Source organism: Acipenser ruthenus, chromosome 14, assembly GCF_902713425.1.
Source record: "Acipenser ruthenus chromosome 14, fAciRut3.2 maternal haplotype, whole genome shotgun sequence".
Taxonomy (NCBI): Eukaryota; Metazoa; Chordata; class Actinopteri; order Acipenseriformes; family Acipenseridae; genus Acipenser; species Acipenser ruthenus.
In genome coordinates this window covers 11,468,052-11,482,612 of record NC_081202.1, presented here as the reverse complement: position 1 = coordinate 11,482,612, position 14,561 = coordinate 11,468,052, and the positions used below count along the sequence as shown (strand labels likewise).

The 14,561-nt window shown below is 35.6% G+C and overlaps 1 protein-coding gene across 5 annotated transcripts in view; it reads left to right on the top strand.

Annotated features, from left to right (window-relative positions):
- LOC117419598 (transcription factor EC-like) overlaps positions 1-14,060 on the top strand; it is a 51,035-nt gene extending 36,975 nt beyond the window's left edge. For 2 of the 5 annotated variants that reach the window (XM_058985818.1, XM_034032493.3), the window contains 7 exons: positions 3,601-3,843; positions 4,442-4,543; positions 7,812-7,932; positions 9,527-9,583; positions 10,831-10,906; positions 11,548-11,695; positions 13,029-14,060. In XM_058985818.1, coding sequence (XP_058841801.1) covers positions 3,601-3,843; positions 4,442-4,543; positions 7,812-7,932; positions 9,527-9,583; positions 10,831-10,906; positions 11,548-11,695; positions 13,029-13,424 — 1,143 coding nt within the window. In that variant the 3' untranslated portion in view covers positions 13,425-14,060. Of the gene's footprint in view, positions 1-3,067; positions 3,161-3,600; positions 3,844-4,441; positions 4,544-5,294; positions 5,784-7,811; positions 7,933-9,526; positions 9,584-10,830; positions 10,907-11,547; positions 11,696-13,028 lie in introns of those variants that run through there. The other 3 variants (XM_058985820.1, XM_058985819.1, XM_034032494.3) reach the window with 3 other exon arrangements.
- Positions 14,061-14,561: the final 501 nt, after the last annotated feature.

Here is a 14,561-nt window from a genome sequence, read left to right as displayed (position 1 = left end):
TAAATTGTTTCACCTCAGCAGTCTTCATGGTCAAAGCATGTTACTAGTAGCTGCAAAGCGTGCTATTCATTAGGGGAAACAGCAAGTTGACAGGAAAGGAGGCATAACCTTGGGAGTGCAAGAGTACCTGATAATAAAGCATGAAGAGAGAGCTAGTACGGTACCAGATAAATACCACTTAAATACATGTGTGCTGTCAGGTGTTGTTCGTTCACAACTGCACACGTGAGACCTTCATAGTGAATAGAAGTGTATGACATGGAAGATGCATGCAGTTATTTTATAAGCTGTAACCCCTTTAATGTATCATTGCATTTATTTAAAAACACATTAAAACCACCCACAATCCAGCACTTAGTTTTGATATGTTGGATATTTTAAAAGATTATTTTATTTTACAGAGGAATAGCAGTCGTTGAAAAACAAAATGAAAATAAGTTATGCATTGAAATTGAGATATAATCATACCATATACATTATTGTAGTGATATATATATATATATATATATATACTTTTAATTATTTTAATTATAGGAAAAAATGTACTGGCTTTAATCATGACTTAAAATAATTGGAAATAAATAACTATGAAATTAAAATAAATACAAAGCAATAATGTATCAGTTTTTTTTTTTTTTTTTTATCTTAAGAGCATCTATTTATGTGCTACTGTATTATGAAAATGATTTGGAACCCAAAAATAGTACATTTTCATAGGACTCGACTACTCTGAAATACTGCTTTTGTGGTCTCTTAACCGTTGAAAGAACATTGACGTGTTTATGAGGGATATAGTCAGAAGGTTAAGTTTGATGAAAAATGACAGATTTTAAAGTGAATAGAATTTTTGTTGAAATCTTGAAGCCGTCTCTTTAAATATAACCCCCGCTGTGAAAATAGAAATGTGAGCTTCCCTTTCAATTCGAAGACAACCACCAACGAACATTATGTATGCGATATGCCTGCCCATTGGGCAGGTATCGCTGAGCGCTCTGTACCAGAGCTGCTGATAGGCCCCTTCTTGGGATGATGCATTCGGTCCCGCCCACCGAGAGAATAAAACTGTCATTCTAAGGAAGCCATGTCTCTTTTTCTTTTTCTCAAGTCGGTACGGTAAGACCTCTGTGTTGAGCGGAGCGTGTTGATAGAAAAGAGCTTCTAGAGTCGAACCGGGTCGATTGTATTTCCCTTGCATTTGTCGCATCGGTCGCCCTCACGGGTTCAATGGAAAAAGAGAAATGGCTTCCTTAAGGTGGCAGTTTTATTCCTTCGGTGGGCGGGACCGAGTGCATCATCCCAGGAAGGGGCCTATCGGCAGCTCTGGTATAAAAAGCTCAGCTGGCTGCTTTCACTTTTCATTGGCTTGTTTAAGTCTTTTAAAGCATTTGGTTGTGAGGTCAGTCAGACTAGTTCACCAACAGACTGCAATGTGTTTGTTTCATACAAATAATTGAAGAAAAGAAACAAAATGAGGGCTGTATCATTCAGAAAGAACCAATAAATTTGAATGCATTTTCAATATATCCTGTTTTTGTTAACGTAATTAGTCTTTTTCTTTAGACTGCAAACACAGCAAGGATTTCAAATTATCAAGCCTGTTGCCTTTAACATTTATGGCTGGTTTCACAATAAGCACTACTAATCTTGGACTGCCTAATGTCTTAATACTATATCCATCTCTCCTACAGTACATGCATGTGTAACAGTGTTGTGTGAAATACTACTGTACCATTACAGCATCGAACACTGCAGGCGAATCATGGTTATAGTCAATACAGAACTGTTTGATGAGCACTGTGCTGTACTGTAGTCAGTGCCATTGTCCATTACTTTTTGTGAAAAAGAAAACGTTGACTTTGGATATTTCGCTTCATCACCATTAATCTGGTAGACATGGATATCATTCTGTTTGCTATGTAGCATTGCAAATATCAGAAAGTCATTACTTTCTCCGTAAGACAGCATGCTAGGCAACATGGTACTAGGTCTGATTCTGAGCACCATACCATCTCACTCTGCTGAGAGACTTGACCAGTGATTGTTCGGCAAATCATTACCAGCTGTGAAAACACTGAGACACTGATTTAAGTAGCTGCATCCCAATAAGCAGATAAGACACTGTACAGTGATGCTGTACTTTAATATGTAGGTAGAACAGTAACAGTTATTTGTAGGACGTATCTTCGTTACAGTATTTCACTGTTGATAATTCACAAATTCTGCTAATTCACAGAAAGACCAAGTCCATTTTACAGCTGGTGCACTTTACTCTATGAGGTCCCGTCACTTATTTACTGCCCTCAATATTTCACAAGGTTTAACTGTGTAAGTCACATAGTGAAAAAAACAAGCCACGTATGTGTCAGTCCCTATGTTGTGGAATACATACATTTTATGTAAATATGAAATATATCACAACTTTATGATGTCTTCCTTGCAATTCAACCGATATTTTAAAGTTACCATTCTTTTTCGTTGTACATCTATAAATACTTTATGCTGCCGACAATTAACTTGCCGTTAAGCAACAGCTAAAACTATAAATAATTTCAACAGTATGATGAAAGCAGACTGTATCAAATGTATTGATGAAATGGAAAATGTATTATGTATAGCCTCGGGTCATATTTTTGAGAAGTCCACAAATAGATTAGAGCTGTTAAAAAGGCAAAGTTCATGACTATTTTTCTTTGGGAACAGACAGACAATGAGCTACAGAAATCGGTGATAAAAATGGCAGCAGAGTTATTTAAAAACCCACAAGAACAAGTAGTATTTATGTTTAGCCCCCTCAAGGAAAATCCAGTGAAAGACATGTCTGCCATTGGTTGTCCGTAACAACAGAATAGGGCAGTCCTGTTGAATCGATGATATATGCAAAGTGCAGATATCCTGTTGTGATCAAACCAAAGTAATGTGACATCTTTCTGCTTGAAGTATTTATCAGTCTATGCAATCAAGGCCTGGGCTGGCTTTAACCAATTAGGTCTTTAAGCATGCCCTGTTAGTTTATAAAGTCACCACTGAGCATCAGATTCGGCAGTCCTTTACTACAGGCTGAAGAAGATTTGTCTTCCCATTGCTAATAAGACCTGGAGTGAAGTATCTGTCTGCTTTTGTTTTAAGAATGCCACATTTAACAGACTGTAGCTACTACAAGGTGAGGGGCAGGAATAGAAAGTTTTAACGTTTTCTGTAACGGCAGATGATTTCATTTTATTATTAGTATTTTTTATTCAAGACGGCTTAACTGACAACTTTTCGTAACTTTAAATTACACTTTTAAATACGATTTAAACTTAAATACAGATATTGATTTGGGGAAATTAAAATCTAGGTCCCAAATCTAATTAAACTAATTTAAAAAGTCTGAAACTAACAAGCCATAGAAATGTGGCTTTATCGATATCAGAACAATATATTTTGTTTAGAACTTGTTATATCCTTTTTTTTTTTACTTACTTTTTGGTGAACATTCAGTGAAAGGACCTGCTAAAGGTTGAATGAAACAGCAGCAGTAGATCACAGGAAGCTTTAAGATTGGTACGGCAGTGTCATTTGATAATGAAATGTAACAAAAAAAACATTTATTTCTTACAGGTCCAGACTCACTTGGAAAACTCACCTGAGTACCACATACAACAAGCCCAGAGACAGAAGCAGTACCTAACGCTAGGTACAAAGCTAGCCAATCAGGGACACTCAGTCTCTCACCCCCATCCAGCACAGTCGCTGGGTACAGGGCCGGTTATGAGGAATGGACATCTGCCATCTGTAAACGACAACAGTACCCAAGACAGTCCAGTGACACTACTGACACTTGCGGCCAACCGTGACAATGAGGTAAATCAAAGGGAGCACACTTGCTCTTCTGTATTAAAGGGAATTGACTATCGCTATTATGTAATAATAATTGTGTAATAACAAACTTTTTTCTGGTGTCCCAAAACGTGTGGTATCGCGCTTGCAGCTTGTTCAGAATACTGCTGCTAGAATTCTGACTAAAACCAGAAAAAGTGAACATATTACCCCTGTTTTGGCCTCTTTACAATGGCTCCCTGTGCAGTATAGAATTGATTTTAAGATGTTGCTGTTAACTTAGAAGGCCCTGAATGGATTAGCACCTAGTAATTTGCAGGAGTTACTGACCCTGTATCTTCCAAACCGCACTCTGATATCACAGGATGCAAGGCTGCTGGTTATTCCTAAGGTCAACAAAAGCAACATGGGAGATAGTGCTTTTTCTTGTAGAGCTCCTAAATTATGGAATCCTCTGCCTTCATTTGTCAGGGAAGCTGGGACCGTTACAGTTTTCAAGTCAAGACTAAAAATGCAGTTTTATAAAATGGCTTTCTTATCTTAGTGGGTTTTAATGTAACTTTAAAATTGCTGCTTTTGTATTATAATGTTATTTAAGTATTATTATTTTTTTTTTACTTAGTTCCAAATGGACGAAGTTATTGACGACTTAATGAGCCTTGAATCTGGTTTCAATGATGATGGTTTGGGGTGTATGGAGCCAAATGTTATAATGCCGAACACTGTAAGTTGTGCAATGTTTGTCATTGACATTGTTTGTCATCATATTCACTAGATATTATTTTTCATTGATTCCAATGTTTGTCATTAAAATGCATTTAAATTTGGTAACTGTTGAGAGCAATGAGTTATAGATACAATCTCATGTTGCAATTGGCAATATATGGCATAGTGCAGGTACATGCAGTCCATCACAGAGAATGGACCAGCAATGTACTTCAATCTAAAGCAAAAATCCTGTCTCATTATCTGTCATCATCTGAATGAAAGCAATTAGCCTCCTAGTGTATTTAAATATGGCTTTTGATTCTAACACAGATTAGGCTACAGACCTGTGAGATGGAAGTTTCTATACAAGAACATTTTGTGATGGGGGCTAAAGAAATTTGCATAACTGCCTGGTGAAGTACAATGCATTACAAAGTTAACGGTACTTTAAGATACACTTTTAACTAGGCTTTGCTCTGCTTTTTAGGAAATTGCAGTATTAAATATTATAAGATTACATTTCGAAGAACTGTAAACGAATTAATTAACTATTATTATTATTATTATTATTATTATTATTATTATTATTATTATTATTAACAACAACAACAACAATAATAATAGTAACATTTGAAATGCCTCAAAATTCCTATTATATTCTTAAGAACAGTTTAACAGAAAAATAAATGTCTTTTAAAAAAGACATTTTAAAGCTATAGGGGATATTGAAGGGCTATAGTCTGCTGAATAATGTTATAAGGGTATTTAGTTTATGTAATTGTTTGGAAAAAGCACATCATTGATTGAAATGTTGCTGTTTAGCACGTCGCGTCCCTAGAGGTATTGTTACTGCACAGAAGAAACATTCACTGTAGTAAATGTAGTAAACTAGAGTCTAATACCATATATGAGCATGCATCAAAATATTTCAAGGGTTATGAGAACAAACCTTCATTTGGTGTCATGCAGTTTTGTAACTAATGAAATGGTTCTGAGGAGGAGGTTCGGTAAACATTAACAAGCACACTTGCTACTTTTGGCACAGCGGAGAATGCTTTTGTGAATTACACTCTAGATCAGATTAGGCTTAAAGTCCAAGAGGGAGTCAAAGTTCATCTCCTTACATGAGCTAAAGCTAAGCACATTTTCGCTTGATTAATGCTTGCAAGTCAGCTTTGAGCAGGGAAGGCGAAATGAAGGAGAAAAGCAAAACGATTGCTATTGTGGAGATTATAGACTCTCAGAAAATAAAGCTGGTAAGAAATAGTAATTCTCTTTCTGAATACTTAGATGATCAGTTATCCGATTTACAATTTAGCAGCCAATATCCAAGCTGGCTGTAAATCAGTAAGATAGTGGTTATCTGTTTGGCTTGGATTTTTCTTTAAAACTTTCTGCAAAATGTGCATTGGCATGGTAATTGAAAGTAGCTGTAAATATGAGGACTGTAGAAATAATGAATCCTTATCACAAATTACATTCATACAGTTGGACTGTGTATCTTTGTATTACTTATTGTTATACAACAGATACAAATTATCAAACTGGATTTCTAAATGTGTAATTCTAAAATTAAAAATTCCTTTTATTTACCTTTTGATATCCCTGGGTTAATAGCCTACTTGTTAATTACAAGAAAGCTTTTAATTAAATCCTGCTTTATTGTTTGTAATGATCTGAAAGCATTATTATTATTATTATTATTATTATTATTATTATTATTATTATTATTATTATTATTATTATTATTATTTTATTTCTTAGCAGACGCCCTTATCCAGGGCAACTTCAATTGTTACAAGATATCACATTATTTTTACATACAATTACCCATTTATACAGTAGTTTTTTTTTTTTTTTTTTTTTTTTACTGGATATAAACACTTTAGTGAGAAAAGGTGTTTCTGTGTGGTTGAGTGTGATGTGCTGTTGTTTTTGCAAGACAGTGATCTATAATAACTTAGATTATACACCTTTTATGATAGTTCAGTGCTTTTCTTTTCAATGTATTTGAAAGTTACAACGCTTGCAGCATCATGGTTAGATTTAGAACAAAGTTAATTCTTCAAATGGAATGTGCTTAACATATCGTAATCCCTGTAAATCCTACACACTAAACACAGTTGAAACTTTAGCAGTACCAGGTTCCTTACATTCTTCAACTGGAGCTAATTCCTTTGGAGGTGTGACATTTATAAGCAGATTTTGTTAACTGCAGCTGGTGTAGCCTCAAAAAAGTACAAGGATGAATGGCTCAGTCAAGCTGTGCAAGGGCTAGTAAAATGTTCCCTTTAGGGTTTAATGAAATTATATGATGCTCATATGGATCAATCAATTTTAATTAGACATAGAATGCATCACATCATTTTGCTATGTCAACATATCTTACATATACATACGGGAATACATATGGAATTACACTAGACTTAAGTGATTGAAAAAAAAAAAAAAAAAAAAGTACTAGAGAACAGTTTGTATGCTCCTGCTTGGAAAAGCACTTTAACAGCCCCATCAGTATTGCATCAGAAGGCAGCATTTAGTGAAGCTTGTATTATTGTGCTTATAGTCAGAGATTAGCCCAGTCATGCTATACAATTAGCTTTGTTCATACTCATTGTTTTGTACTAAAGACGAAGTGGTCTATTGCAGGATCTTAACAGCAGCCTACAATTCATAAACCAGCTTATTTGCATTCCAGTGTATTTATTATTGTATTTAGTGGTGTTAATATTGGGGTCCCCTGGAGGGAAAACATTAGGGGGGATTAAAATAGAGTTCAACGATGGAGGTATTTAGGTTTTCAACTGTTAAGATTATTACAATATAGAACATTGCCTGCATTGCAATGACCTGCATGGCTAGTCTTTCCTCAGTGCTAGTCTGGACTTCAGTCAGGGTTTCAGGAGATGAAAGAGCAGCAGAATCTGCTGTAAAACCTGGAGCATAAAAGAATATGGTCTAATTGTGAGAGGTTAAACTATCTGTCAGTAAAGTACTTGTTCGATTAATAAAAAGCAATATACAAGTAATTATGATAAAGACATACTTTCATGTGCCAAATGTGCAATATACATTTTTAATACTTCTAAAACAATGGCCTGTTTATGTATTTATTTATTTATTTATTTATTTATTTATTTACTTATTTAGCAGACACCTTTGTATTTTTTGAAACTATAATCCAGTTGTATACAGTAGCATGTTTTCAATAACAGTTTTTTTATTCTCACAGACATGTGCTGGGCAGATCCTAATAGTACTCTTTTTATTTTTTTTATGACAAGCTGCCACTGACCAGCAGTATTTTGGATGTGTACGCCGATGACCAAGGTATGACAGCTACTAATTATGGACTGACGTCTGGTTCATGTCCCACAAACCTCATTGAAAAAAGGGAAGCCACAGGTACGAAACACAACACACGTTACTTAAACCAAAAACAAGCTGAACTTATTGTGGGATGTATTCACAAAGCTTTAACTCACGAGTTGCTGTATTTACAGAATTATTTTATTTAATGAATAAAATACTGTTTGATATGAATGACCACTTTAACAAACCGTTTAAAAAGAGTTTCATGAATATCAAACTAAAAAAAAAACTGAATCTGCCAAAAAAGCATTATTAAAAAACCCCAAAAAACTCAAGAGTTAAACATGTGCATCTCAAAGAGAAGTTCAAATTGTTTACCACACATATACTTACTTATCTAGTGCACTGTTATAATAAACTCCTGCTTCTTAAGGAGAATCCAGACACATTTAAAAACATTTGTACAGAAATATTATTGGCTGCTTTGCTAAGATATCACACATTTACAGTAAGCCACACGGAAACACCCCACATTTAATGTTACCGACGATTGAAAGTCTTTTAGCACACATAGAAACGAGTCAGTGTATTAGCTTAGTAGTTTTTATTTTATTTCACAAACTAGGACTAATGCATTAAGGAACCTAAATCCTGTGCTATTGGAGTATAGTTTGCATGCTGTGTCTTGTTAAAAGAGCCCTTATTGTACTTGAGTGCATGTTTGCATTATAAACATTGAACACTGCTATAAAAGCAATACAGGTTTACTTTCAGTTCTGGTACTGCAGCTGTGTGGATAGACAGCAGTTATCCAATAATACATTGTGCACAGAATGTGCTCAATTTAATACCAATAAGTCCATTACATATTCAACGGATGTGCACTGATGTTACAATTAAAAAAAAAAAAATGATAGAAAACAACACATTTCCCTGTCAGACCCTAATGAAGAAAATGTAAAACCAGTCAAGTACACTGAATGACATTATGTAGGGAGCCCAAAGAACACTGATGTATCTCTTCAGCTAAGTATTGTTTAAAACCGAGGAACGTTTGGGTTTCAAAATGTATTAGCAGCATTACCAATTATCAATGGTTCAGTACACATTAGCTGGATGCCTGTATTCCCAGTCTGACAACACAGACACAAAGCACACTGTGACTTTTTATGAATGTCATGCATCAAGTAAACCTAATTGATTTAGGAAATAGCAACGATGTCTCCAGATCTTTCCCCTTCAATGAATATATAAGTAAATTAGTATCTTTTCATATAACTGAGCAGTAGGACAATGGGCCATTATAGTAAGTTCAAGTGACCTTATTAAATCAACAAAAAACTAATTGATTAATTCAATCAAAAATACAATTATATAATTTTAGAAAAATTTGAAATAGAATGTACAGTTTATTTGTGTCAGCAAGCAAACTTGGAACTGCGAGTTAGTTTCTGACAAACTGATTTGATTGTGAACAAATGTTAATGCATTTGGTATCAGAGGGCACACGGCTTGAAAGAAATATCAAAGGGGGTCATGCAAGGCTGCTGAGTTACTGTGCGTGCCCTGGGGAGGAAGAATCTGAGTTAATCTGGATAAACAGCTGAAGCAGTAACCCAGTCATAATACCATTTATACTATGTACTGAAACTTCATACTGCAATTTTTGTTTTTTTGTGTCTTTCAGAATTTGACACACGTACTCTAGCCAAAGAACGACAGAAAAAAGACAACCACAATTTAAGTAAGAACATTTTACATTATATCTATGTTTTAGATCTGCATCTATCTATATGCCTATTGTACATATTCACCTCCTTCCTACACACTTTCCATGTTGAATTATGATTAAATATACAGAGGATATGACTAGGACTTTGGCATTAGTGTTGCAGGCAATAGCCAATTTGATATTGTTATTTGTTTAAAGTTGTAGCCTCATACAGTAGGTTGAATTTACTAAGTGCCCCAAATACAATAAATTAAAAAAAAAACAAAAAAAAAACCCTTTACATTTCATAGATTTTCTATATGTTTTTCTTGAAATAGCAGTTTTGTAGAATCAGGTCAGGGAAACAGTGTAAGATTAGACAAAGCTTTAAGTTATTTTAAAGAATGCTTTTTTCATGAAAGTCTGTTTTTTATGAATAAACACAGTTCTAGTCAGTTTATTTTATTCATAAAAATGTATTTTGAACAACAACAGAAAACTCTCTGAAAAATGCAATATCATCAGAGTTAAGGCTTTGTGAATAGGGCCTTTGACACGAGGTGCTTGATATGGGGGCCTTTGTCCACAAGGGGGTAATGTTGTCTTACAGACAGTGTGTCTGACAGGAGTGAAGGAGTACAAACTCAGTTTTAGCATTTATGTCTGTCTCTATAGTCAAGACAGTTCTTTATTATCACCAGGCAGCTTGAGTCAAAACCAGTGGCATTTATGTATTATTACTGTATAGGAATCTAGGACTTTGGTTTAATAACCCTCTCCTACAGTCACCAACAAGCTAACCTTGCTATACTACAACCAAAATGCCCAAATCAAGGGGCATTAATGAAACATCAATGCAAACAAAAGATGATTACCAAACAAGGAGTAAGAACCTTTACAGTAAGTGCATGGGAAAGTGCCTTGCAGAAACATTCACAAGCAAAGCTGTAGCAATGTCTTTGTAAACAAGTCTTACGACTGCCCCTATGTTACCCAAAGTCTGTTAGTTTCCTGATGCACATTTGAATGCCTAGTTGAAAAATGCTAGGCTTTACCGTAATGTAATGTAATGGCATGATCATTGCTGCTGACGTGAACTACCCTCTTCCCATGAAGTTACATCATTCCTCTAGGGGTGAGTAGCATTGACCAGGCACTGTATTGGGAAATGTTTGGTAGCTGCCTATGCAGTACCTTCTCTGTGAAAATGTTTGTATTGTACACAATATTCATTTTAAAGCAAGCCTACAAAATAACCATGCAGTGTTTTTTGTTAATAGTTGAAAGAAGACGAAGATACAATATCAATTACAGAATCAAGGAACTTGGCACACTAATTCCAAAGTCAAATGACCCGTAAGTATAAATAAAAACAAAATATGTGTAGGCACGCTGACTTATATGCACCATATACTGTATGAGTCCAAACTATCACATGCATATATCAGATGCAAAGCAAAGAAGCAAGTACTTGTGTAAAGGTCTGTACACAAAGCATCTGCCAGTGTAGTTCCTATCTACTATAGAAACCAGGCAGCGCTGTAATGGAATTTAACTTGTGCTAAAAATTAAAGTGAAGGTTACAATTTCTGCCATGCTATTAGCACATGATAAAAGAGATTATTAGCCAAGATCAGACAAATGTCTTATTCTGAAGAAAAGGACCATTTTACAGCCACTCATTTCTTAAAGGAGTAATGACATCAGGAATGTGCTGTATATAGCTTCCCTCCCAAAGTCCCATATTTTTTTTTACTTCTTCTGACACCAATTTTAATTCTGGGATAATTTTTTTTACCATATAAGGGCTCCGGAGTTGACTTTCTGCAGATATACTTAACTATTCTATTAAAATTTCCATTCAGAAGCAATAATGTCCGAGAGTGAATAATGGTCATGTAAATCATCATTTCTTATTAATATGAAAAGCCTTTGTAAGTTTTTAAAAATTCTGCTGATGTGCACATTTGTGAAAAGGTTATCTTTACATCCTGCAGTGATATGCGATGGAACAAAGGAACGATTCTAAAAGCATCGGTGGAGTACATTAAATGGCTCCAGAAAGAGCAGCAGCGAGTGAGAGAGCTTGAGAACAGGCAAAAGAAACTGGAACACGTCAACAGAAGGCTTCTTCTGCAAATTCAGGTCTGTAGAGGCTGCAGTAACACCAACAGTTTAAAACAGCTAAAAAAACAAGGGGGTTTCTCTTTTGCATGCAAGTTTCCCTTTGCCTTTAACTGCACCAGGTAGCAGTAATTACCTGATTAAAAGAAACAACTGTTGTGGTCAGGAGGAAAAAAATTAGCTGTGGATTTGATTCGCCTAATCTACCGAAGACAAATGTAGCTTACCTCTTTTCAAAATGATTCATTCAAATGAAGCGGTTTATATTGACCTATTTTTAGATGATGCAGCAGAAGCATTACAGAACTCATCACCTCCTGATGCATCCCAATTATTTACTAAATGAATTACTCTGTGTCACGATAAGACATGCAATTCCCCCCTTCAATCTGAAGTTATCAGTAAAAATGCAATTGTATACAAATTGTTACTATAATTTTTCCTTGGTGGAACAGACACAGAGAAGGCTGACACAATCAGGGTACAATATTTGTGTAATTATGTATTTTTAAATGCTGCCACACATCCAATGATACCTCATTAGAGAAACAACATGATGCAGCTATGGTTGATACAAACCAGGACCTTAACAAATATAGCCCTAAAACAGACTTGCTCAAGTTTATAAATGGCTGCTGTATTTTAGTAGTTTACTGCTTGTTTAGTTCCAGTTTGTATAATTGCCATATTACAAAGAACCTGTGTGTACTTTATATTTAAAGTTATCTGGGTGTGTTAACTACATTTTAACAATTACGGTGCTGTATAACAGGTAATGTCATAGTCAAGCTACAAATGTAATCCTTTGTCCCTTATGTAGTCCCCTGTCCCTAGGAGGCACTACATTTAGTTTTGTCCCATTGTTGTACTACATCGATGATGTTTTATCAAATAAAATAGCTGGATGCAGCTTCAAAAATCAATGAAGGCAGGTTTGGACTACAAGTGGTGTGTGACTTAAACTCCTTTTTATGAAAGGTGAACAAGCATTGGTTAAATATTCCTGGGCAATACCTGCAGGTGTAACAGTTCTGAATAACATCACCAACTTTTTAAGAAGCAGATGTCACCTGACCTGGAATACTCTGAGGGAAAAAATAACCATTTCCTAAGATCATTGTGCCATGATACACCCTCCTGGGCATGGTTCACTTGAACGGCCCTCATAAGATATATAAGATATACTGGAAAGCTCTATAGGGTTTATGATACAACCTCATAGGCTGGGTTTATTTAAAACAACCTTTGTAAGATATAGAGGAAAGTACTTTCAAGTGGTTCATTAAGGCACACAGAAAAAAGACTCACAAAAGACAGCAGAAAAAAACACCTTTCTCCTTATTTATTGACGCAGGAGCTGGAAATGCAGGCCCGTGCACATGGACTCCCTATCATGGCCTCTTCATTAGGGACTGTGGACCTCGCCTCCCATCTCATGAAGCAGCAGCAACAGCAGCAGCCTTACCAGGAGGACATGAACGGAGAGTACATGCAGCAGGCGGCAATGTCTCAGATATCAGGCACTGACCTCAAACATGGCTCAACGACCTTCTCCGATCCACTGTCACACTTCACAGACTTCTCCTTCAGTGCCACACTAAAAGAAGAGCACCGGCTGGACGAGATTCTGATGGATGACAACTTGTCTCCATTTGGGACTGATCCTCTCTTGTCTGCCACTTCGCCCGTCGCGTCCAAAGGGAGCAGCAGGAGGTGCAGCTTTAGCACAGATGACGGGGATGACTTATGATAGCTGAGCAGTGCAGCTTTTTACTGCCGTTTACATTTCTTCACAAATCTGCCAGTTGCCAGACTCTATCCTGGCCCGTTTTGGGGCTGTCCTGCCGAGCACCAGTCCCATCATTTCCTTTTGATCAAGAATGTATTCAAACAGGTCAAGGAGACTAATTTCAGCACTGATGACTTGGACAGTAGCAAACTTCAGCATATCTAGTATATAAATATAGTAAAGGGAGACATCAGCTGTAAGGATTCAGGAAACTTTGGCACAAAGTTCTGGGAGCGCATACTGTTACCACACTGCCCGATAATGTTAAGCAAGGTGGCTGTAATTATTACATTTGTTTAAGAAAAATGAAGGTTATTAACTGTCAGATTGATGCGTACACATATTTTAGCAACAGTCAAGAAGAGATTTTCTCTGATAGCGCCACTAAAACTTAGAGGCCTTAGAGAATTTGTATTTATTTATTTCTTAGCCGACACCCTTATCCAGGGCGACTTACAATTGTTACAAGATATCACATTATTTTTACAAACAATTACCCATTTATACAGTTGGGCTTTTACTGGAGCAACCCTCTGGTCAAGAGTCCAGAGCCCTAACCACTACACCACACTGCTGCCCATATGTGTTTTGTCTTTTATATATATATATATATATATATATATATATATATATATATATATATATATATATATATATATATATATTAATATCTGTGTATATTTAAACATGTTTTAATCTAATCACTTCAAATAATGTTACATTGATGATTCATTATGTTATCTAACCTGTAACACATTTTTTTCTTTTTTTGGTGAAAAGAAAAATAAATGCATTTTTGATATACCTATGATTGTATGCCTTATATGCAAGCACAGCATTAGTAAATTATTTATTCCTATAAGGATCATACACCACTCCCTTTGGAGAGTTTTACATAATATGAACAGGTATTAATAAGGCTTTTCTTACACTTTATTGTAGTTGAAATTTTACTTAACCTAAGCTAATATAGGTGTTAGATTGCACAGCAGGTTCATACACTAGCCTTTTACCCCTGGGCACCCGGGTTAAAATTAAATGAGTTTGTTAGTCTCAAAGTAATCCTAGTGGACAGTGGTCCACATTACAAAACCACCA